The 26,761-nt window shown below is 44.6% G+C and overlaps 1 protein-coding gene across 1 annotated transcript in view; it reads right to left on the bottom strand.

Annotated features, from left to right (window-relative positions):
- LOC126996347 (protein O-mannosyl-transferase Tmtc3-like) overlaps positions 1–26,761 on the bottom strand; it is a 274,512-nt gene that overhangs the window by 106,593 nt on the left and 141,158 nt on the right. The window contains exon 4 of the mRNA XM_050856717.1: positions 6,613–6,694. Within this exon, the coding sequence (XP_050712674.1) occupies positions 6,613–6,694 (82 nt within the window). The remainder of the gene's footprint in view (positions 1–6,612; positions 6,695–26,761) is intronic.

Genomic DNA, 26,761 nt, shown 5'->3' with positions numbered 1-26,761 from the left:
TTTTTCAATCTCTCGGCTTTATATGAAATGCTTCTGCACAGGGCAATTAATTTTCCTCCTTTTTCTATCTTTCAAACGTTTATACCCTTGCAAAGAGAGACAAAAACTTGAGCTATAGACCGGCCTCTTGTAGACTCCTTATGTTTTTATGCTCTTACGTATGTTAACTTAAGCATGACGGTATTTCCATTTATCAATCTCAGTAATTAATTTTCCTCCTTTTTCTCTCTCTCAAACGTTTATGCCCTTGTCAAGAGACCCTGCAGAAGTTGAGCTATAGACCGGCCTCTTGTGGACTCCTTATGTTATGTTCCTACGTATGTTAACTTAAGCATGACGGTATTTCCATTTATCAATCTCAGTAGTTAATTTTCCTCCTTTTTCTCTTTCAAACGTTTATACCCTTGCAAAGAGAGACAAAAACTTGAGCTATAGACCGACCTCTTGAAGACTCCTTATGTTATGTTCCTACGTATGTTAACTTAAGCATGACGGTATTTCCATTTATCAATCTCAGTAGTTAATTTTCCTCCTTTTTCTCTTTCAAACGTTTATACCCTTGCAAAGAGAGACCAAACTTGAGCTATAGACCGACCTCTTGAAGACTTCTTAGGCTATGTTCTTATGCTCGTATGTCGAAACGCCTCTCCACTCGAAATTGACCTCTATTTTGGCCACTCTTCTATATGCTCTTCTATTAGTCGTCTTTTTTTCCTCTCAATGATTTTTTATGATTTCGTGTTGTTTCCTTATCTGTAAAAGATGTTAACTTCGGATTCATGACTAAGACGGTAATGCAGCCTCGGTAATGCGCGCCACGGAATCTCAACAACAACAACGCCCCTTCCCTCCTCCTCCTCTGACGGGCGCTAACAGAGTCGAGTCTAGACGGCCGGCGCCTGATGGCCTCACGGATGCCATACACTCAAGATTTTTCATCGGGCTTGTTTGTCCTGGGGAAGATAAATGGTCGCGCCGGAGGAAGTACACTGCTACTAATCTCCGAGGAAAACAAGCAAAAAGGAGAATAAAGAGGAGGGAAACAATGGCGGAGGAAGCAGAAAAAAATGAAAAAGGAAGGAGCCGGGAGGGGGAGAGAAAATGGAAGCGGTGCCAGCCAACCATCAGCGGCACTTCTCATCCATCACAGAGCGGTACTCCTCGGCCCTGTCCCCTACCCGACCCTTTCCCGACCCCGCCAGCCACTATCCCTCGCCGTCCAAAGGGGGCAAAATAGCTAAAAAGTCCTCCCCTTAGACTTAGCACGGGGGTGAAAAATGACTTCGTGAGAGGACACGGAAGGGAGAAGGGAGTAGAAAGGAACGAGGGAAGAGAAGGGAACTGAAAGAAGAGGGAGACGGAGGGGAGAAGATAGAGAGAGGAAGGGAGGGAAGGAGGGAGGGAATGAATGAGAGAAGGGGAGAGGATACAGACAGGCAGGGAAGGAGGGAGGTTTGAAGGGAAGGAGGGGACGAGAGAGGAGATAAAACAGACCCTTTCCTCCTCACTGATCCGACAAATGGCTTAGGTCACGACCCAATCTTTAAGACCTGATAGTACTGACTCACCACCACCACCACCACCACCAAGACCCCACCACCACCGCCACCAGGAGCCTTATCAACACCAGCGGCCAGGTCGGGAGGGTGGCGACGCGGCGGCACCAGCCACCCTTCTTTTTTGTGGCCTTTAGTTTTGTATCATTAATCTCCGGCCACGATCCCCCGCCAGCAGAAAACAGCGACCACCGCCACCGCCCGGCCCGCTTCTTGCGCGCGGCCCCCTTCCTTCCTGTGCCACGCGGGCCGCTGCTCACGCCCAAAGGAAGGAAAACCCGAGAGAGAGAGGGACAGAGAGAGGGAAAAAGAGAAACAGTAAAGAATATGCTCCAGAATAACCCGAGAGAGAGAAAGGAAGAGAAGGAGAGAGTGGAAAGATATGGAGAGTGAAAATAGTTAAAGATAATGAAAATATAGATAGCGATAGTGATAATAGATATAGATAGTGAAAATAGTTAAGGAGTCGAGTTTAGGATGTACTACTGTTGGAAAGCGAGGTGGTGGAGGACGCGTAGAACCTACTGAAGGGAATAAACACGATTTCTGAACAGACGTCTCTTGGAAATGCCGTCCGTCCTTCATCTCTCTCACTATCTCTCTGTCTGCCTGCCTTTCTATCTATCTATCACACATCAGCAGCCTTACATACACTGAAATCCTCGCTCCCGTGTCCTTTCTTCATCTCTATCTATCTATCTATCTATATACCTCACACGAACAACCTTATATACACAGAAATCCTCGCCCTCGGTGTTCTTTCTTCATCTCTCTTTATATATTTATCTATCACACATCAGCAACCTTATATATACAAAAATTATCGCCCTCAATGTCCTTTCTTGATCTCTCTTGCTGTCTTTATAACTACCTATCTATAAATCTATCTCACACACACACACCAACAACCCCGCATACACAGCCGTCCTCGTCCTCTCCCTCACCGCCACCACGCTAGGAAAAAAAAAAAATAACGAAGTCCCCCACGCCAGAGATTAAGTCCGGGCCGGTTGGCTGATCGCTCGCTCGCACGGTCACAAATTAATTACGTTATATATAATCATAAATTCAATAAGAGCTGATTAACGCATTGCACTTTTACGTCACGCCGCCACTAACGCAGTACCGAGAATGACGTTGGGAGATTATTATTATTTGGGGCACACAGACACCTGACACACACCTGACACACACCTGACACATCTACACATACACACCTGACGCTTCCACGACAACCCCCGCCAACACACCTGCGCTACGTTAAAGCAGGTAGACGGAGGAGACGATGACGGGGATACACACTACTCCTCTAAATAGCTTCCCTCAATAACAGAAACCAACCAGGTGTGAAAGGGTGGTTTGGAAGTGACGTGAGTAAACAGATATTTAATAAAACTCAGATAACTCGAATCTCCCTCACGGAACTACTATATATACGCTGATATCTGCTACGCACTGCCCTATATAGCTTCCCTCAATGCCAGCAGCCAGCCAGGTGTGAAAGGGTGGTTTGGAAGTGACGTGAGTAAACAAATTTAATAAAACTTTCATGTAACCCGAAGCTCCCTCACGGAACCACTATATATACACACGGTAATAATATGATACGCATAAAGCCTTAGTTGTATTTTCTATGTGATATGTAGCGCAAAGAGAAGCGTCAAAGAACAGACATTCCCTTTTATATTGCTAGTTGACTCAAAAAGATCCAGATAACCTTCCAGTCTTACACATACACAAAAAAATAATAAAACGTAAATAAACATAAATAAAATCCGTTCTGAAATAAACAAAACCTTCGATAAGACACCACCATGTCAGATTTCCCAAAGGCCACCACCACCACCACCTTCACCACCTCACCTGCCGCCCCCAACAACAGGTAGTCAGCCAGTCACTCCAGAACAAACAGTCACGTCAGCAAACTCTCGATGTTCTTCTCTCTCTCTCTCTCTCTCTCTCTCTCTCTCTCTCTCTCTCTCTCTCTCTCTCTCTCTCTCTCTCTCTCTCTCTCTCTCTCTCTCTTCGTCTCATCATTGTGCTCGTCCTCTATTGCCTAACCATCCATCTTTTTTGCCTCCTCTCTCTCTCTCTCTCTCTCTCTCTCTCTCTCTCTCTCTCTCTCTCTCTCTCTCTCTCTCTCTCTCTCTCTCTCTCTCTGTGTCCTTCTTTGCTCCTGTCATTCGTTATTCTTGCTTCCCTCCATCATCTCCCTTTTCATTGCTTCCCTTTTGTATCGACATTATTTCTCTTACTCTTCTTCCTCCTCTCTCCCTCTTCCCTCCTTCACCGCAGTCATCTGTAATTCATTCTTCCCTTCTTCCTCCCTTTTCTCTCTACATTACTCCTACTCCTTTTCTTTCTCTTAATCGTTCCACCCCATTTTCCGCTTTCATTACTTCCCTTTTGTCTCTTCCTCTTCTTCCTCCTCTTCTTCCTCTTTATCATTCCACCAGTTAACTCAAGCCTTGTCTCCCTTCTTCTCCCCTGGTCCCTCCTTCCCTTCCTCCTTCTCTCCCTTCAACCACCCTCTCTTCCAGCCCCCCCTCCCTTCCTCCTTCTCTTCCCTCCCTCCCTCCCTCGACAGGTGATTCAAGGGACCATTATGGGTGTTGGCTCACGTCACTCCGTCATCATTACCAGGGACAGGTGTTTGAGGGGGGCGCGAGGGGACAGCCGCTTGGACAGGTAATGAATTAAGAAGGAGCGCCTCGGACAGGTAATGGGACAGGCATTTAGCAGGAAAACAAGTCGCTGCGCCGGGGTGATAAAATGAGTTAGGATATCGATCAGGTACTGTGTTCAAGGACAGGTAACTCAATGAACAGGTGTGAGTGAGCCTGACGGAGAGGTACACGGGGACGACGAGAGAAATTGAACAGTTAAACGCCAATGAATTTCAAGCCTGGGAACATACGAGGTCGAAAGCTACAAAAAGACGAGTACCCCAACAAAAGGGTGGAAGGAAGGGCTATGGAAAGGAATAAACAAGGAGGAAAAGAGACAAATTAAGGAGTGTTCAGGTAACCTACTATGCATTTCAGCGGTGGACAAACGGCGTTTTTTGCAGATATCTCCTAAACGAATCGTTGGATGAGTATGATATTTCAACACACTACCTTGAACATCCGTTCGTAATTTTTGGTTAACATACCACATTGCTATATATGTTATGTGAGGAGTTTACTCGTGAAAAATAACACAAAGCCGACGAGTCATGTTCACGCATTCGAATGAAAGTGTGCCCCCCCCCACACACCCACCCAAACCATTCCTAACCACTACTACGTCTCCCCCGTCTCGGAAGTCCCCCCCCCCCGCCTCTTTATCCCTCCTCTCCTCTTCCTTGCTTCTCGCCTCCCTCACTCCTGTGCCCCTCCCTACTTCTCCCACTACTGTATTTATACATTATAATGTTCTGTAAGTGTGTATGTATAGATATGATTATTTCCTAAGAGTATGGTACAATTTCATGAAGGCAAGAAGTGGTTCACGTTGATAATTACTGTACAACAGCACGTTTACGTGTAGTATATAGGAGAGCCATGTTTGCAGTCGTTATGGTCAACCACGTGAACATGATGTGCTGGAATTACCTGTGACTTGGACCTTCTACTGTTAGGAAAAGTTGATACTCTTATTGCGTACTGTCTGCCTCGTGATCATCAAAGTGGTCCAGTTTATATATAATATTATTTTGTTGACTTGTTTGTTGTATATTCATGTTATCAAAAATTATAAACTGCATATATTTTTCTTAATCTATACATATGGCGATAATGCGTAAAAGTCAGAGAGAGAGAGAGAGAGATTAACAGCGGAATTAGCTATTGCTTTAACGGTCGTTTGACCCAGTCTGGTTTTCATGTCCACATATACCAGCAATTGTATTAGATAATATTATTAATGTATGATATGTATGTACATACTGACGTATGTAACTATTATACCTATACGTATGTAATTACAATAGGGAAAAAAAATCACAGGTGGAAGGCTGATGGTGTGAGGGGGGAAGAGGGTCATGTGATACTGGGGTGAGAAGGAGTGGTCTGGGGTTCTTCAGGGTGGTGGTGGTGGTGGAGGGGTTAGACGAGTACCCCACACTCGTCCGATTCTGTGTAACACCTTTGATATGATGACTGGATTAGGCGTAATATCACTCAGTAAACTCCTCACATAACACATATAGCAATATGGTATGTTAACCAAAAATTACGAACGGATGTTCAAGGTAGTGTGCTGAAATATCATACTCATCCAACGATTAGTTTAGGAGATATCTGCAAAAAACACCGTTTGTCTGCCGCTGAAATGCATAGTAGACGCCATGAACTAAAAAGCAGACTAGAAAGGTGTAGTAGAAGGAAGAAAGGAAGGAAGGAAGGAAGAGAGAGAGAGAGAGAGAGAGAGAGAGAGAGAGAGAGAGAGAGAGAGAGAGAGAGAGAGATGTGTTGCAATGTGTTCCGTATCATCATGAAGGGAATTATGACGCGCCGCGAGACACTTTTCCTGAGGCCAAACGTACGTGTGTGTGTGTGTGTGTGTGTGTGTGTTGGGTTAATTTTACTAAGTGTGGCGTGACCTGTGTTTGTGAGTGTTTGGGTTGCTGTGTTGTATTCGAGTGTTTCAACGTGGTGTTACTTTGAGCCTTGTAGTGGAGTGTGTTGTTGTCTGAGCCGGTGTGTTGCACGAAAGTATCATTATCACTATTATTATTATTACTATTATTGTTATTATTAGTAGTAGTAGTATCAGTATCATTATTACTATCATTACAACTATTTTTTTCTATTATTATCATCTTCATCCTTACTACGGTAATTGCAGTAGTGGAAAACGTATTATTATTATTATTATTATTATTATTATTATTATTATTATTATTATCATTAGTAGTAGTAGTAGTAGTAGTAATGGCGACTCATCTATACTTTTCATTGGATCAGTGATTAACGGGCAATTTTGTTCTCATTTATTCTTGCCCTTGAGCTTCTTCTTCTACTGTAAAAAAAGAAAAAGAAAAAAAATAGTAGTAATGTTGCATAGTACTCACGGCCTCGGTGTGGATGGGGTGCACAGCGAACAGCAGGGACGCCACGAAGCTCGACAGCTCAGGGAGGAACATGCTGCACATCCTGTAGACAGAGGAAAACACGTCAACACACACGCACGGAGAGCAGCACGGGACAGCACATCATTTGACACCACTACAACCTCCCCCCCCCCAACCCCCAACACAGTCCCAGCAAAACACGGTAACTATCCTCTTTCTCCTCTCACTCTCCTCTTTTTTTCTTCCTTTCCTCCCTCTCATAAACAGGGCGGCACAGTATTTGAAACCAGTACTAAACCCCCCCCCCCAACTCCCCCCACACACAGTCCCAGCAAAACACGGTAACTAATCTCCTCCCCCTCTCACTCTCCTCTCCTTTTCCCCTTTTTCTCCCTATCATACACAGGGCGGCACGGTATTTGAAACCAGTACTACACCGCCCGCTCTCTCTCTCTCTCTCTCTCTCTCTCTCTCTCTCTCTCTCTCTCTCTCTCTCTCTCTCTCTCTCTCTCTCTCTCTCTCTCTCTCCCAGCAATACACAGCGACTATCCTTCTCCTTTACTCCTCTTACTCTCCCTTCTTCTTCCTATCCTTTTCGTCTCACACTTTCCCTTCAAGTACAGTATTTGACATTGTACGCCGCCCTCTCCCACTCCCAATTAAACAGCAACTATACTCCTCTTCCTCTTCCTCCTCCTCTCCCTCTTTCTCTTTCTCTCTCTCATACTTTCTCTTCAAACATTCCCCCCTCCTCCCACTCCCTTCCCCCCCCTCAAAAAAAAAATATATAAAAGGGGGAGCGAAAAAAAAAAAGGTTTGGAATAACAGTCCTGTGGAAAGTGAGAGATAACAGTGAAGACTTCAAAGGAATAAGGCACACACACACACACACACACACACACACACACACACACACACACACACACACACACACACACACACACACACACACACACAAGTACACACGCGCGTAATTCTGTGATAATTACGAACAGAAACAAAATAACACGACGCAAAAAATAAAAAGGAGGAAATGATTGACAGAAGGCAGAAAGTATTACACACACACACACACACACACACACACACACACACACACACACACACACACACACGCGCGCGCGCTTCTTATCTCTCGTTTGCTTTGACTGGATCTAGGAATTAAAAAAAAAAAAAAAGGGGGGGAGGAGAGCGGACAAAGTAAAAAAATGTATATCATAGAACCTTTTTATGTTTTTTATCCTGTTCACCAAAGAATAATCTCTCTCTCTCTCTCTCTCTCTCTCTCTCTCTCTCTCTCTCTCTCTCTCTCTCTCTCTCTCTCTCTCTCTCTCTCTCTCTCTCTCTCTCTCTCTCTCTCTCTCTCTCTCTCTCTCAGTAAGAGAGAGAGAGAGAGAGAGAGAGAGACAAACGACCTCCATGAAAGCTAACCCTCAGAAAACCGTAACAAAGACCATCATGCAAATATTCGCTAAAAGAAAGACGAGAAAAAAAAATAATGTACCTGAATTAAGATCAATAAAGAGAAGTGCAAAAAGGGACACAGGGAGACTGGTGGCAACCTAATTACCTACCTATCAACCTACTCATCTATCTGTCAACATTCTCCTACCCTACATATTACTTTTTTTTCCACATCCTCTTTTTTTGAGCCTCTGAACTGTCTCATCCTCTACAAACAAAATAAACACAACTCATCTTTACTATCCATCATTCCTTTCAGTCTTCCTCTATATCTCTCTATTTAGTCATCTGAAATGAGAAGGAGGTGGAGTCAGGGAGAGGGGCGGCCTGATCGTGTGGGTGGTGGTGGTGGTGGTGGTGGCTGAGGGAAAGGGCAGGTGGGCGGCACAGGCACAGGGAGGAGGGACGCAGGCACTTTTAATCAGCATTCCTCTTTCCTTTTGCTCCTCGGCGACGCATAATTAAGGCAACTCAAGAACCCAGCCGGAATGATCAAAGCCTCTCCCCCTTTTCCACCTCCCGGCTTACCTAACGACCTTCCTACCTGTACAATAACCTACCTCGCTCTCTACCTTTCTACCTACCATCCTATCTACGAAATTACTTACCTACCCAACTAGAATGATCAAACTTTGGCTACTTTCCCCCTTTTCTGGATCCCAACTTACCTTACGAGCTACTTACCAAGATATCTACCAAGCTGTCTACCTACCTTCCAAACTAACACAGTCTACCTCCTCACCTTCCAGCCTACCTACCAATCCAGTTACCTATCTACCCAACTAATCGATTCTAAGTTACCTTACGACCTACTTACCTACCTACCTAGATGTCTACCAACTTGTCTACCTACCTTCCAAACTAACACGGTCTACCTCCTCACCTTCCAGCCTCCCTACCAATCTACCCAACTACTCGAACTACCTACCTACTTACTAACCAAGCTACCCAACGATAAAGTGTGTGAATGAAGAAGTAGATATCTGTGTTTCAAGTAGCAAAAATGACAATTCAATGGCAGAGGAACACACACACACACACACACACACACACACACACACACACACACACACACACACACCTTAATGAGACCAAACTAGACAGCCAACAGCCAACAGACAGCCATTCATAACCATTCACAACCTTCTCCTCCTCCTCATCTTCGCGTTCATAATTTATTTTCTTTCCTATTTCTTTTCAGTGCAATTTTCGTTCATATGCATTTCCTACCTCGTACTACTTATTTATCTTCCTCTTTATTTGTCAACGAGGGCAATGCTGAATCTACTCCTTCACTTTTGTAAGGAATGAATGGATGGGTGACAGAACGGAATAGATAGATAGATGAGAGAGAGAGAGAGAGAGAGAGAGAGAGAGAGAGAGAGAGAGAGAGAGAGAGAGAGAGAGAGAGAGAGAGAGACAGACAGATAGACAGACAGACACACACACAGTTAATCTATTCCAGACAGCTGATGCAGGCACTTCCGTTGTTCTTAATTAGAGTGTGTTTTGGTGTGACGCTCTGGTGGGGGGTCAACTCTATTCCTGTATCACGCACTCTATCACAATGGTCCTTTTATGTATTTCTGTATTTGTCGTGGTTTTGGTAATACTTCTTCGATCCCTTTCATTCATCGTGGGCTTTTTATCACTTCGTCAGCCTGCTTTTTGTTTTTCCGTGTTGCTTTCATGATATTTATGTGTTTCACACTGTATTACATCACAAATGGACCTTCGTTTCTTTTTGTTTTGTTTTTTGTACCAGGCGTTTTTTTTACAACTGAACCCAGTCTCATCTACAAGTTTTGGTTAATTTTTTTGGTTTGGTTTTGGTTTGTTTTTTTGGCTTGGTTTGGACATTCAGACCCCCTCCATCCAATGTGACGAAAATGAGCACCAAGGCCACGCGCACCTATAACATATCCCCCCCCCTTCCCAGCCTTACCTATATACCTCGACTCTCAACATTCTAACGAGCGTAGTATCCCCTCACCTCATGAATGCCCTCCCCCTTCCCTCTTCAGTCTCCCTTACATCCCTTTCAGAAGCGGTATTTTGAGGGCTTTTTCCCTGGGTGTGCAAGAGCCTCCGTGTGTGCCCCCCTCCCCCCCCCCTAAAAAAAAAAAAAAAAAAAAAAAAAGGTGCAGATACTAGAGCTGAAATTCCAGGCGCGTTGTGGTGAATAGAGGAGCCTCCCGTCCGATTGGCAACGCCGTATAGAAAATGGGGAAGGGAGAGGCGATACGCGATACTCTCTCCTTTCCTTTCCTTTCTCTCTCTCTCTCTCTCTCTCTCTCTCTCTCTCTCTCTCCTCCTTTCCTCTCCCTTCTTCCTTCTTTTTCCTTCTTATTTTTTATTTCCTTTCATTTTCTTTTATTTTTCCTTCAGTTTCCTTCTATTCTCTTCTCCCTATCCCTTCTATTCCATTTATTTACTTCTTTCCCTTCATTTCTACAATTTCCTTCCCTTCTCTTCTTCCTTTATCTTCTATTCCATTTATTTACTTCTTTCCCTTCATTTCTACTTCAATTTCCCTTCCTTCTCCTCTCCCTTTCCCCCATTCCGTTTCATTCCTCTTCTTTCCCCTCTCTATATACACGCTTATCACACTCCTCTTCCCTCTTTTCGATCCTAACCTCCGTCTATAAATGGAAACACACACACACACACACACACACACACACATACACACACACACACACAGGCACGTACAAACACAGCTACGCCCACTGTTATGCACGTAAAAAAGCCCTTTCGTTCTTTTTTTCGGGCGCACACACAAGAGATGCCGCGCCTACAAACACTGCCTTCCTACTCTCTCTCTCTCTCTCTCTCTCTCTCTCTCTCTCTCTCTCTCTCTCTCTCTCTCTCTCTCTCTCTCTCCTCGACAGCATGGGAGACACAAGAATTTTCTCCCCGAGCAAGGCTTTGACGGGAAAACTTACGCCGCGTGACATTAAAACATTAACTTCAAAGAGACTGTCTCAGTGTGTCGACAAGGCTACACGGTGAGCCTGTGCCGCGGCGCTGAAGGAACTCAAACACGACGAGAGCGAGCAAGCGAGAGCGAGAGACAGCACAGTGAAAGGCAGAGATATAGAAAAAGACAGGGAGAAGGGCCTTGTCTGAGCGAGCGAGGGAGAGGGAGAGACAGACAGAAAGACAGAGCGAGATGTGGTTTTGTCAGAGCGAGCGAGGGAAAGAGACAGACAGACAGAGAGAAGGGTCCTTTCCTCTCCTCAGCCATCCAGCCATCCTCTCCTCTCCTCAGCCAGTCATCCACCCTTCCCTCTCCTCAAAAAGCAGTGTTAACAAATAAATAAAATAAAAACCCGCCATTAACAACGAGAACACTCAAGCTATCCGAGAACATCCACCGTCATAAAAAAAAGCAAACAAAATCGACTCCCCATTTGAGAACACATTACGACGCACTTAAAACTTTTTCCTCCCTATAGGAGACGCAAAACGATGATGTCCGTGCCGCGTAACGTTATAACAAGCTGCGACGCAAAACAAACAGGAGCATCACGGGGAAGGTACGAGTCTCTTTCCAGTCGCTGTGCTGTGCTGTGGTGCTTCAGGCTAGCGAGACGAGGATAAGACAAACAAAGGAAGGGATAAAAAAAAAGGAAACTCCACAGAGGAAAAAGCGCGTAACAACCGACAAAGGGCTTTTTTCGGGAGGCTTCTATGAAATGCGACGTCGATCTCTGGCGTTTTGTATCGGCGGGTTGGTGCTCGGTCGGGTCTCAGTGTAAACATGAATCAATGGACGAGTAGTGGGAGTGAGGGGGTGAGAGGGAGTGAGTGAGAGGTCGAGGGATTGAGAAGTAGAGAATGTGAGGGAGGGAGTGTGAGAGAGGGAGGGAGGGAGTAAGAGTGAGTGAGTGAGTGAGAGGGAGTGAGTGAGAGGGAGTGAGAGGTAGGGAGTGAGAGGTAGGTAGTGAGAGGTAGGGAGTGAGAGGGAGTGAGTGAGGAAATAAGAGAGGGTGTGTGAAAGGACCTCCAGACTTCATATCGCACCTTGGTAGTGGGTCTTATTCAGCCTTTGAAAGAGTACTGAATAAGGTGCATAGAAATAGTGTCAGAAATAAGTGTGTGTGTGTGTGTGTGTGTGTGTGTGTGTGTGTGTGTGTGTGTGTGTGTGTGTGTGTGCTTTTCCCGGTTCAGCGCGCCTCTGAATATATGCATAATGTCTTCCTTTTGACATTAATAACATTGCCAAGGAACATGAAAGCGGCCCCGGCGGCTACTTGGAGGGAGAACGCGTGGACAGGATCAGAGGCAAGGAGACACACGCACAAGCCAACACCAAAAAACGAAACTTCCTCACGGTAATTATAAATGTGAAGATCGACGGAGGTTCTCATGGTTCTTTTAAGTTCAAACCTTCGTATTGGATTGCTTTGGTGCCTCTTGAAGGTCAGCATAGAATAAATACGAACTCCTAAATGAGAGATGAATATATGTGGTGTTACCGTGAGAAAAGACAAGAGGAAGGGAGAGAAGAGCTAAAGAAGATCGATAGGAAGGTGCAGGTGGAGATGTGATGAGAGAAACGCAGGTAGATGTGGGAGGATAGAGGATGAGAAGAAAGACTAACAGAGAGGCTTTCATGGAGGTACAGGTAGAAAGGTTGACAGGTAGAAAGGACAGGTAAACAGGTATCAGGACACGTCTCCTCCCGAAATTGACCCCTCTTTCGGCCACCTCTTTTGATTCTTTTTAGGAGCAGCGAGTAGCGGGCTTTTTTTTTATTATTGTTTCCTTTTTTTTGTGCCATTGAGCTGTCTCCTTTGTCGTAATATAAAAAAAATAACGGGACAGAAAGGCAGGTATTATGAAAGAAACACTGATGATTATGTAAACCGTTAACACACGCAAGACAGAGGAAGCGAAGAAAAGGCTTTAGAGGGAGGTTTTCATGGAGGAATATAGATAGACGGGTAAACAGAAAGACAGGCCGCCAGGAAGGGATACAGATGATTATGTGAACACTATTAAAAGTCGGCGTTATAAGACACTTTGACTTCTCACATCACCTATTTCTAAGGGTCAAAGAGGGGGTCAATCGGGTTCTAATGAGTGTCTTCTTCAGGTTCATGGTACAGAGGAAGGATCAAACTACCACCAGGGTCATAAAACTACTGCTGGAAATGCCCACAACTCCTACGAAAGCCTTGTCAAATTGGTGTATTTTGACAACGAAATGTCTTGTAATACGACCCTAATTAGGTAAGACGAAGACAGAGAAGGAAGGGCTTTAGAGGAAGGCTTTCACGGAGGTAGACAAGTAGACAGGTAGACAGAAGGACAGGTAACAGAGGAAGGGAAACTAGATCCACATGTTGTTATTGCTTCGTGAGGGACGCCTAAAGTTTAAACTGGCTGGTGTTGCAACTCGCGCCTACCCCCCCCCCCTCCACCCCTCATCACCCCGACCTACCTCTCCCATCTCCCCCAACACGACCTCGCCCCCTGCCCCCCACCCCCCGCCCCACCGAGCCCACCACCACGCACCTGCTTGTAACTTCACCTGCAGCGCCGGTAACTTGAGGCTCAATGGGTCCTCGCGCCGTTCTTCTCGACCCTCCTTCTCCTCCTCCTCCTCCTCTTCTTACCCTCTTCCTCCACTTCCGCTTCCTATCCTGTTCTCTCCTTTCTCTCTCCCTCCCTCCCTCCCTGACCCTTCCTCCCTCAGCTCTCCATTCTAGCGGGGGAAAGGTATGGTGCACCGCCATGATTGCCTCTGTGCGTGTGTGTGTGTGTGTGTGTGTGTGTGTGTGTGTGTGTGTGTGTGTGTGTGTGTGTACGTTATTCACAGCAGCACAGAAGACCGATACAATTTCTGCAGTTTCCGAGAATGCGAGTTTTTTGTCTTCGGGTTCTTGTTTAATTGTGGAGAGCAAAGGTGTGTGTGTGTGTGTGTGTGTGTGTGTGTGTGTGTGTGTGTGTGTGTGTGTGTGTGTGTGTGTGTGTGTGTGTGTGTGTGTGTGTATGTGTGTGTGTGTGTGTGTGTGTGTGTACGTTATTCACAGCAGCACAGAAGACCGATACAATTTCTGCAGTTTCCGAGAACGCGAGTTTTTTTTTTTTTCGGGTTCTTGTTTAATTGTGGAGAGCAAAGGTGTGTGTGTGTGTGTGTGTGTGTGTGTGTGTGTGTGTGTGTGTGTGTGTGTGTGTGTGTGTGTGTGTGTGTGTGTGTGTGTGTGTGTGTGTGTGTGTCTCTCTCTCTCTCTCTCTCTCTCTCTCTCTCTCTCTCTCTCTCTCTCTCTCTCTCTCTCTCTCTCTCTCTCTCTCTCTCTCTCTCTCTCTCTCTCTCTCATGCCTTATCTCAGTGCCTATCACACACGTCCAATTCACATGAAAAGAAAAAAAAAAAAGAAATTAAAGCGAGTGAGCAATGAACAGAGAGAGAGAGAGAGAGAGAGAGAGAGAGAGAGAGAGAGAGAGAGAGAGAGAGAGAGAGAATATACCTATCAAAATATACAACCACTATTTTATTATTGCTCTATATTCCTTATATAATACGCATAAAAAACAAAACAAAAGAAAAAAAAAAGGAAATTCAGAAGAGGAAAAACCGCAAAAAAAAACTACCACATGAAAGAAAGTGGAGAAGAGGAAAAAAAGAGGAAAGAGGAGAATAGAAAAGAGGAAAAACTATAGTTGGGCCAATTCTCTAAAAGGCCGTTTTCTTGAGAGGAGTTCGTGGTGGTGGTGGTGGTGGTGGTGGTGGTGGTGGTTGGTTCCTCCTTTCTCCCTTTTCTTAACTTATTCCTTGTTTCCTATCCTGCTATCCTCTTTTCCTTCCTTTCTCTTATATTTAGTTCACTGCCTGCTTCCTTTCTTCCTTTCTTTACTCCTTCATTTGGTTCTTCCTTCTTTCTTTCCTTCCTTTCTTCTTTCATTCGTTCCTCCTTTCCTTCCTTTCTTATATTTTCTTCATTTCCTGCTTCCTTTCTTTACTCCTTCCTTCTTCCCTTCCTTCCCTAATTCCTTCATCCTTTCCTCCTGGTGAATGTGGCGTTAGTGGATGATGATGATGATGATGATGATGAGGAGGAGGAGGAGGAGGAGGAGGAACACAAAGGAACACAAAGGAAGAACAAACAACAGCAGACCTGCTGGTCCTTTCGAGGTTGTTTGTGACAAGCTACACTAACTATCTAATCAAAGGTGGAAGATGAAGGACAGCAAAGGCGAAGGCTCCTCCCCACCCCCCCATCCCTCCAGCCAAAGCTGGCAGGAAAGGAAAAAGAACCATGCAGCATGGAAAAACTGCATGGAATTTATGTAGGAAAGAGGAAAGAACTACCATTACTGCTACCACTAACCGGGCAATAAAAGCGGACAAGGACACCAGTATTCGAAAGAACTTAACGTTATTACGACAATGAGTAATATCTTAGTTGCTGGTTGGATTCAAAACACTTGTCTAATCTATTCTTGAAGGCCGTAACTGTTGTACTATCAACGACATCACAAGGTAGAGAGTTCCAAACATTAACAACTCGATTGAAGAAGAAGTGTTTAGCTTCGTGCGACGAGGATCTTTTACCACTTATCTTCAAATTGTGATTTCTTCTTGTTCTATTTGATCGATCAATTGTAAAGTAATCTTCCGCATTAATATCACTGAATCCTTTGAACATTTTAAACACTTCTATTAGATCGCCTCGCATTCTTCGTTTTGATAGGCTGAATAAATTTACTTCTTTAAGCCTTTGTTCATATGACAAATTTCTCAACCTAGGAATCATCTTTGTTACTCTTCGTTGGACCCGTTCCAACTTTTCTATGTCTTTTCTGTAGTAGGAGACCAAAACTGTACACAGTACTCTAGACGGGTCGAACCAACGAATTATACAGTTTTAATATTACTTTTTCCGATTTATTATTAAAGACTCGTCCGATGAAGCCAACCAATTTGTTTGCAGTTTTAACTACCTCTGAACAATGCTGACCGGGCTTTAAATCGCTTGATATAGTGATTCCAAGATCCTTTTCTTTACTTACTGCAGAAAGTTGTTGGCCATTCATTACGTACCGAACGCAATTGTTATTTTTTCCGATGTGCAACACTTTACATTTCTCAACGTTAAATTTCATTTGCCATTGATTGGCCCAACGTGCAAGTCGATCTATATCTGATTGTAAAGCTTCTTCGTCGAGTATCGCAGTTACTTTACTAGCAATTTTTGTGTCATCAGCAAATTTTGATACTTTGCAAATGAGCCCATCATCGATATCATTAACATAAATTAAGAAGAGCATGGGGCCAAGCACTGATCCTTGAGGTACGCCGCTTTTGACATCGAGCCAGTTAGATGTAACACCGTTTAGAACTACTCTCTGTTTCCGCTCAGAGAGCCAGTCCGCAAGCCAATTGTGAATGTTACCCGAGATACCGTGCGCCAGTAGTTTGCTGAGCAATCGTTGGAGGGGGAACTTATCAAATGCCTTTTGAAAATCCAGATATATGATATCTACTGATCTGCTTTCATCGAACACCTCAAAAATATAGTGAAAAAAATCAAGTAAGTTAGTCAAACACGAACGTTTACTACGGAAGCCATGTTGCGAATTATTTATTATATTATTTTCTTCGAAGAATTTCACCATATTGTCGCGAATGATAGTCTCCATTAACTTACAAACAATAGATGTCAGGCTAATTGGTCGATAGTTTCCTGGATGAGACTTGTCCCCCTTTTTGAAAATTGGTGTGACATTTGCAAGTTTCCAATCCGACGGAACTTTTCCAGCTGTTAAAGATTTATTGAATATGATGGAGAGCGGTTTACAAATTTGATGTTTGATTTCTTTTAAGACCCTAGGGGTAATTTTGTCTGGACCAGGAGCTTTGCTTACTTTAATCTTTTCAATTGTGCGTAAATGTCACTTTCTACGATGAGCACGCCACTTAACATCTTTCGGTCCTTCTAACCTCCGGCGGTTGAGGTGATAAACAATCTTCGTCGGTAAATACGGATGCGAAAAGTTATTTAGGATTGTAGCCATTTCATTTTCATCGTTCGTGTGGTTACCATTTTCATTAGCAAGCGGTCCGATACCACAAGTGAGTGACTTTTTATTATTTACATAGCTGAAAAATTCTTTAGGATTAGATTTACTTGTTTCCGCTATATATTCTTCAAGATTTTTCTTGCTTCGTTTTATTAATTTCTTGGTTTCGCGGCGAATTCTGTCCAACTCTAGTTTGTCAGCCTCGCTCTGAGATGATATGTACCTACTGTATAAGCGTATTTTTAGAGATAGGCTATTTTGAATTTCGTTATTCCACCATTTGGGTTTCTTCTTAGAAGCTGAACGTCTGTTACGATAGGGTACGCATATGCTTATGGCATTGTTCAATATTGTGGTGAAGGCCCCCCAAGATTTATCAATATCTGTTTCCGCCGTGATTTCAGTCCAGTCAGAATTATTTAGAATTGATCGGAGTCTTACGAAATTCGCTCTCTGATAATCAGGCACCTTTTCTTTACTAGGAGTTACTTTACTTTCTTTCATATTGATGCTGAATGTGATTGTTCGGTGATCGCTAGAACTAAAACTGGACCAACATTTACTTCGTTAACTAGATCAGCTGTCGTTGAAAGATAAGGTCAAGTATATTATTTTCCCGAGTCGGTTCTTGAACGTGTTGATGTAAATCACTTTCTAGTAAATTTGTGTACAGGTCGAGCCCTGTATGACAGTTCAACGGTTCACCCCATCTTTTCACTGGCAAGTTAAAGTCCCCAACAATTACTGCCTCGCAACTGCTACTTGTTTCTAATAATAATTCACTTAATGCGTGGTCGATATCAAGAGTCTGCCTTGGCGGTCTGTAGATAAGTCCAATTACTATTTTACGAGATTTATTTTTAATTTCAATGAAGACCGTGTCTACATTGGTTATAATATCTGTTTTCACGGATACTGGATGGAGAGAGTTGTGGATATAAAGATAACGCCTCCACCCTGTCTGTTCTCTCTTTCATGACTAAAATGGTATAACCTGGTAATCTATATTCCGCAATGAAATCTCTATTTGAAGTGTCTATCCAAGATTCTGTGACTCCGATGATGTGATAATGATTTGTAGCTGCGAGGACTTCTAAGTCTTCAAATTTGTTACGTAGGCTACGAGCGTTTACATAGCAAGCTTTAATGTGATTCGAGTCGGGAGTTTTCGGGTTGAGTGCACCCTTACGGTGGAGCTGCTGGTGTTCTCGCCTCGGCGTTTTTGGCTTTCGAAGAGCCACTTGGTCACAGAGCAGCCTCCCGAAACGGGCTGCTCCAACAGGGTTTAAGTGAATGCCATCAGGAAGGAACAACTCCGAATCGTAGTAAAATTGTTCCACAAGTTAGCGAACTGGACGTTTTCTTGTGAGCAAAGGGACTGAAGTCTGTTGTTTGTGCTGAAGGCCTTACTGTAAAGCTAGATTCGGCACCGACCCTCGGGAGGATTCCTGAGATTATGATGTTACTGGCATCCGTTTTACGTTTATACTGCTTGATCATGCGGCGGTATTTCTCAAGCAGTTCCTCAGAAAGGGTTGTCTTTACGTCATTTGTCCCCGCGTGAATGACAAAGAGGGTGTTTCGGTCGGCATTTCTCGTGACATCATCGCACGCTGCGGTGATGTCGTCCAGTCTGGCACCTGGATAGCAGTAACGTTTTCTGCGGCCGTTTGATGAACGACCACAGAACTCAACCAGCTGGCCACGCACCATGGAGTCCCCAACTAGGCGAGTCTCGAACTCATCCTCCATGGTGTCTGCCAGCACCTGGAACCTATTGAAGGTAGTGGGGGTTGCCTGCTTCGGTTTGGCTCCATTCCTTACAGGTTGGAACCCGACATCCTGTGAAGCAGGAAGAGAAGCGTTAAGTGGGGCAGGCTGGAAGTTGTCCTGTGAGGCAGGCTGGGAGTTAGCCTGTGAAGCAGGCTGGGGGTTAGCCTGTGAGGCAGGCTGGGGGTCAGCCTGTGAGGCAGGCTGGCGGTTGTTCTGTGAGGCAGGCCGGGGTTTAGCCTGTGAGGCAGGCTGGGGGTTAGCCTGTGAGGCAGGCTGGGGGTTAGCCTGTGCGGCAGGCTGGGGGTTATCCTGTGAGGCAGGCTGGGAGTCAACCTGTGAGGCAGGTAACACGTCCTCCCGTGAAGCAGGAGGGTCGTCTGGAGAGGGCACAGTCTCAGTGGAGGGCCTCCACCATCGATAGTGGAGTCACTGCCACATTTGTTAAAACAAATTCCTGAAGGGCTACAAATTTCTTTTCAAGATCATTGTGCTTGACTTTCCACTCAGTCACAGCCTTCTGTAGATGTAATCTTTGAACGCAGAGGCGGCAAGTTTTACTCAGCTGGAAGAACTGAGCTGCAAAACGTCCGGGACAGACGTCACACTTAAGGTTCGAAGGCATTGTTAGAATTTTAAGCGAGTTAACAGTTTGGGCAAATATTAAAAGCGCTTTCGAAATACTTTAAATTGTGACCATAAATTGAATTGTATAAAAATTGTGCATGGAAATTAGATACTGCTGTGTTAGATGCCTCCAACACTGGGAGTTCGCTCCCACAGGGTCTTGAAAACGCCTCAAAGACCAATCGCTTGTCCTGAGCCTCGGTCACGAGAGAGACTTTCACAACCCGGCGCTTTTCAGCTATTGTCCTCGAAGTTTTGTCCCATAGCACGGGGCCGGCGTAGTCACACAGAGCAGAGCTGGCAAGGGAGGAGAGGAACCAGCAATTCGTTCCCACTTTCCGAAACGTCTAACCCAACTCTGCGACCCTTTCGAGGCCTGGCCAGTGGCACCTGTCACCAGGTGTTCTCCACCAACTCTAGAGAGTTGGAGGAGGAGGAGGAAGGAGAGGAGGACGACAAAGTAATATAGAAAGATGACAAAAATAATACCATGAAAACGTAGTAGGTAAAGAAGAACTATGAAGGAAGGTTCTGAAGACATGAGTACCCCCCCCCCACCACCATTATCATACCCCCCCCCACCCCCCCACCCCCACCACTGAAAAGTCGACGAAGACCCGTGGACGATGGAACTACTTCGAGGAATAGTGAATCTTCGTGACAAATAATACAAAAAAAGATAAAGGGAATAAATAATGTTACGACACACACACACACACACACACACACAACTCTACCCCCTTCCACCCCCACACACAACCCCAACCTTTTCACCTCACCCACAGAACATCACTCTCTTTCACCCCACCCCCCCACACACAACCAAACCCCCTCTCATCTCCCCCACAGAACCCCCCCCCCTCTTTCCCCCCCATCCCCTTTCATACCTCCCACACACACAACCCCACCGCCTCTCACCCCCCCACAGAACCCCCCTACGCCCTCCTCTATCACACAACTATCTATACGAACTCTAATCCACTGACATGAATATATTGCTACCGAAGCCATTCCACATGCATCAGCGCTTCATAGTTTTCTTACAAACCTTCATAAATATATATAAATCGCCTCACCCACTGCTGCCCGTGAACAATAGAATATCCAAAGCCATGCCGTTAATTCTTTAAGCATCTTCTGGCATATACAGTTTTGTTTAGATTGGAAGTTTATTTATTTATGGTATTGTTTAAACCTTCAAAGCAGTTTTCTTTCGGGGATACTGTTAGAAACTTAATTATTGCTAGTATTTTAATCCTTCAAACGACTTTTTATATATTCTTCTCGGGGGACTATTGAAGAAGTTATTTATTTCTAGTATTTTTAAACCTTCCAACGACTTTTTTATATATATATTTTTTTTCTGGGAGACTGATATCGCTTTACAATTTGTGTTTGTATCAAAGAAAACACAGTCACTCCCACACCCACGCCCACAAACACACACATGCCATCCACTTCTTTCTGGTGGAGTAATATCAACTGTTACTAATGTGTGTTTGCATGAGAAACCACAAGCAACACCCGCTCACACACACAAACACACACATACCATCCACATTTTCCCCTGGAGACTAATACTAACCGTTTGTAATACTGTTTGCATGAAAGAAAACAGGACAATCATACTGACACACGCACACACACAAACACACATACCATCCATATCTTTTTCGCACAGATACAGAAACAGACAGATCATCTACATGTTTTCCTAGGAGACCAACATCATCCGTTTATAATATGAAAAAAAAAACACCTATACCCACACCCACTACTTTTTCCTCGTCAGGCCACGCCGTACCCGTCAGCAGCACCAGCGTTGAAAAATGACCTGCCTCCTCCATCACTCTACCTGCATATTTAGGTCCCGAAGTAAATCACGTAGCTCAACACACACGCCCACACGCAACACATTCCACAACCATGAATCTTCTATCGCTTCCCTCTCCTTCCCTGGTCGCTGTTTACCTTTTCATTGACAGTGGAGGAGAACGAGGATGGATAAGAGATGTAGAGGGACAAGGAAGAGAAATAACAAAAAGAAAAGGCGAGAAAGAGGAGAATCAGAAAGAGATGGAATACGAGGGCGAAGAAAAGAAGTGAGACGAGAATGAAAGAGAAAAGGAGAACGTGGATGGATAAGAGGAATTGAGGGACGAGGAAGAGGAAAAACAAAAAGAAAAGGCGAGGAGGAGGAAGAGGAGAATCAGAAAGAGGTGGACTACGAGGACGAAGAAAAGGAGTGAGACGAGAATGAAAGAGAAGAGGAAAACGAGGATGAATAGGAAAAGTAGAGGGGCGAGGAGGAGGAAGAGCAAAACGAAAACTCAGAAAGGGAAGGAGGAGGAAGAGGAGAACCAGAAAGAGGTGGAATAGGAGGGCAAAGATAAGGAGTGCATGAGACAAGAATGAGAAGGAAAGGAAAATGAGGATGAGACTGTACACACACACACACACACACACACACACACACACACACACACACACAAACACACACACGAGGAGGCATCAAAATCCGCACCGACAGCAAATCTAAGCAAACATACAAACGATTTACTATTCTTCGGTTCGTATTGATAGGCACGCTTCCTTCCGCCTCTCACAACAACTATTTCCGGAGGCCAAAAAGGAGATGAGTCGGGTTCCAATGAGTGTTTCTTTAGGTCCATGAGACAGAAGAATAGTCACACCACCGGAAGGGTCACAAAACTAACCCTGGAAATGATACACACGACTCCTATATACGAAAGCCTTGTGTGTGTGTGTGTGTATGACCGTCTTTAGGTTCATGAGACAGAAAAAGTCACACCACCAGAAGGGTCACAAAACTACCCCTGGAAATGACACACACGACTCCTGGGAAAGTCTTATGTGTGTGTGAATGGGTGTCAAATGGTTTAATGATAAGGCTCTTTGACGCGCCTCAGCTTCCAGTCTAGACGCGTTACGAGGTCGATGGTTCCAGGGCGCAAGGAAGAGGCGACGAAGAGGAGCGGAAGGGGCGGGCATCCAGCGTTTGGCCACTGATAAGAAAGTGAAAATAGAGAGGTGGTACGCTGGAACTTTGGGTGTGCATCAAATATTCATAGGCAAGGCAACTGAGGCCCTTCCCCTTCTCTCTCTCTCTCTCTCTCTCTCTCTCTCTCTCTCTCTCTCTCTCTCTCTCTCTCTCTCTCTCTCTCTCTCTCTCTCTCTCTCTCTCTCTCTCTCTCTCTCTCTCTCTCTCTTTTTCGGCATATATAGGAAGAATAGTAAAAGCAAAGGAAGGGGTTGCTCTCTCTCTCTCTCTCTCTCTCTCTCTCTCTCTCTCTCTCTCTCTCTCTCTCTCTCTCTCTCTTTCCTAGGATGGAGACAGTCAATATGGAGAATGGCGGAAGGGATTCTCTCTCTCTCTCTCTCTCTCTCTCTCTCTCTCTCTCTCTCTCTCTCTCTCTGTTCCATTTCATTTGCTTTCACAATCTCTTTCTTTCTGGTTGGTCTCGTCCTCGGCTGATTTAGTTTTATCATCCGCCAGTCCCTTTATTCCCCTCTTTTTCCTTTTTTCCTTTTTTTATATTTGCCGAAGCCTATTCCTGCATGGGCACTCTTTCTCTCTTTCCTGCGTTCGTTTTAGTCATTCTTTTCCTGCTTCCTCTACTTTTTTCTTTCTTTTTTTTATCCCCCCCTTTTTTTCTTCTTTTTCTCTTCATCATTTTTTTTTCAGCTGCTAACAATCCATCCTTTCACCGAGTTTCCATTGTTTCTTTTTTTCTTTTATCTTTTATCTTTCCGTCTCTCGAAGTTTTCCCCATCCATCCTTTTTTTTTTTTTGCTTTGCTTCATTCACATTTTTTTTCTTTCCACGGAGCGCGCGCACTTTCCTATTCCTCCCATTATCACTATTACTAACTATCTATCTACCATCTTCTTCGTGGTTGTCTCATTTTACTCGTTCATCATTCCTTATTCTTATCCCCTCGTACGCCATCCATTTCCTATTCCTCCCTTCCCTTTTCCACGGTTTTCTATTTTCATTCATATTCCAATTCTTTCTTTCCTTTCTTTCCTCCTTCCTTCTCTTCTTTCATTCATATTTTTCTTCCGGCAACCTATTCCCATTCTTTCTTTCCTCCTTCCCTCTCCTCTTCAATCTTCTTATTTTTCCTCCGCGAGTCAGCAAATCAAGAAGCGGCTGACAACAACGCCGTCCATCAGTCAGTCAGTCAGTTCTATAAGCCCTTCATCTCCTTTCCCTTCCTCTCCCTGGGTGGGTGGGAGGGGGGGGACTGTTTTTTTTTTTTTGTGTGTGTGTGTTTACCGAGAGAGAGAGAGAGAGAGAGAGAGAGAGAGAGAGAGAGAGAGAGAGAGAGAGAGAGAGAGAGAGAGCAGAAGAAGAAAACAATACACAAGAGAGAGAGATAAAAGGGAAAGATTAAGGCGAAAACACACACACACAAAAACAACAACAAAAAAAAAAATACGAGTGATCAAGAAAAACAGGAATAACACCAATTAAAAAAATAACAACAAACATCACAAACTAAGATGAATGAAACGAGATACGAGTATTGACACACAAACACACACACACACACACACACACACAGATAGATAGATAGACAGACACAGACAGAGAGGCACATGAGATAGCGAGGGGAGGGGGGTAAAGGGGGGTGGGGGTAAAGGGGGGTGAGGGGGTGCGACACATAGCAAACACCACACATGACAACGCAAAAAGTCCAATGTGTGTTCTGTATTTAGCAAGAGGCGGCGACAGGTGGAGGTGACTCGGGCAGGTGTGATAATTAGTAGAGGAGGAGGAGGAACCCAGGTGAGCGGCTCTGGCTACACACACACACACACACACACACACACACACACACACACACACACACACACACACACACACACACACACACACACACACACACATAAACACAGCCCGAGGGAGATTTTTCATGGTTCAGCCTGCGGGATTACCTCCTTTGGGATTGCGTTGCTTAATTCAATACCTACACCTCGATTGCACTGGAGGACCAAACATTAGTGGTCTTTATTACCCTTGAGCGGAATTACGGGGGGAGGGGGAGGTGTTCCCGGGAGCTTGCTAACAGCCACCGCGTTTAAGACTGGCTATTATGCTTTACTCCTTTACTCAGGGGTCGTTAGTGTTTTGTTTTGTGCCGCTGGGTTGGTTGATATCTTGTATACCCTAAAGGAGAGGTAAGAGGTAGGCGTTATTTTGTGGCACTGAGTTGGTTGATATTTTGTACCCTAAAGTAAGGAATCGAGGAGTGAGGGACAAGGCAGACGTCGAGAAAGGAAGGATGGGTAGGGTGGGGAGAACGATAGATGTGGAATAGGTAAGGCAAGACGGGAGTGAGGGATAGGACAGGAGTAAAGAATGGAAGGGTGGATAAGGTGGGGAGAACGATGGGCACTGAGTTGGTTGATATTTTGTGCCCTAAAGTAGTAGATAGGTCAGAGGCAGAATAACACTAAACAAACATATATAAGAGTAACCACAACACGCTTTGCTCGGGGTCGTTTGAGTCTTATTTCTGCCGTTGGATTGGTTAATATTTTGTACCCTGAAGGAGACAAGCAAAGGACGGAACAGGGATAGAACAAACAAAACAAAACAAGGAATAAATTTGAATGGAAAAAAGATAAACACACAAAAGAATAGATGCAATACCCTATACTAAGATACACAGATGGAAGGGATAGCGAAAGATGCCCCAGAAGACCGTGTTTAATTTTAGTATTAGACGTGTTTTGATTGTAATGCGTAGGTAATGGGGTATATATTTAGTGACTGTTAAGGTTATGCTGTTATCCAAGGAGCTATTAGTAGTGTGCGGATAACTATGAGTTGATTGTAATGCGTATGTAGAGTAGGTAACCGTTTGTAGTGATTTTATGCCGTTATCCAAGGAGCTATTAGTAGTGTGCAGATAACTATGAGTAGGTAACCGTGTTTAATTTTAGTTTTAGACGTGTTTTGATTGTAATGCGTATGTAATGGGGTATATATTTAGTGATTGTTAAGGTTATGCTGTTATCCAAGGAGCTATTAGTAGTGTGTGGATAACTATGAGTAGGTAAAGAAAGGTATTACAGCGATGTGGTTACGTGTGTGTGCATTAAGGGAGCTAAATAGAAGATATATCACTTGTATTTCCTTGACTTTGGGGGACGAATTGACTTCACAGCATTTCTCCACGACCACAACTAAACAAACACACAAACTACCCCCCCACACACAATTCCCCACCCCCAACACACAACCCTCCCACCCCCTACCCCCACACACACATACACAAACCCCCTCATCCCCCCCCCCACACACACAAGGCCGCCACATCAGCATTTTTTTGTCATTTTCTTAAAGATCGCCGCCATCACCGCCTCGCATCGGTCCTCCAGTCACGCGCGGCCATCGTCAGCACACTCACTCCACTTCGATCTCTCTCTCTCTCTCGACGCATCAACACGAGATAAACATAAGCATCCGATAATCAAAGGTCAAACGAGTGGAGTTTAATTGAAGGTCATGAGGTCACAGGTGGGTAGAAGAAAAAATAGCAGGTATAAATTAAGAGAAAGTAGGGCAGGTATATAAGGCACAGGTGTACACACGTTTGTTTGTACAGGTGTGATTTGTTGCCATTTTTATTGAGGTGTTTTACTAATGAGAAGAAATGTCAGGTGTATGTATTAAGGTGAGTTGGGCAGGTATTGAGGTGTACAAGTATGCGTCTTCAGGTGTTGTTGGGGTTAGTTGACTTATTGACGGTTCTACTCATGAGAGGAGGAACGACAGGTGTATGGATAGGGATGGGAAGAAGAGGGAAGAAGGGGGCGGGAAGGTGTAGCTATATCTATCCACAGGTGTTCATGTTATCAGTGTTGACATTTCGCTTGTGGACTAGAAATCAGGGCAACACATCCACTTTTGCTTTCGTAGAGGCTATTGTGTTAGTATTCTCATGGGTAGTTTTATGGGCCTAGTGATAATTTAACAAGGCTTATTCTGCACCGTGAATATGAATACACTCATGAGAACCCGACTAATCTCCTTTGTTGACTTTGATAATAGCTGTTGTGAAAGCCGAAAGCGTTTGAGTAAGGGCCAACGCACCACAGACTACTCGGTGACTTCCTACCTTCCTGCCGCCCTTCGCTCCGACAACCTGATAGATTCCCGCCCACTGAACACGACAGACGGAAAGATATTAGTATTTAACAGAGAGGCACAGACAGGCAGGCA

Source organism: Eriocheir sinensis, chromosome 10 (assembly GCF_024679095.1).
Source record: "Eriocheir sinensis breed Jianghai 21 chromosome 10, ASM2467909v1, whole genome shotgun sequence".
NCBI lineage: Eukaryota > Metazoa > Arthropoda > Malacostraca > Decapoda > Varunidae > Eriocheir > Eriocheir sinensis.
The sequence above is the reverse complement of the archived record's forward strand: the minus strand, read 5'-3'. Positions and strand labels throughout refer to the sequence as shown.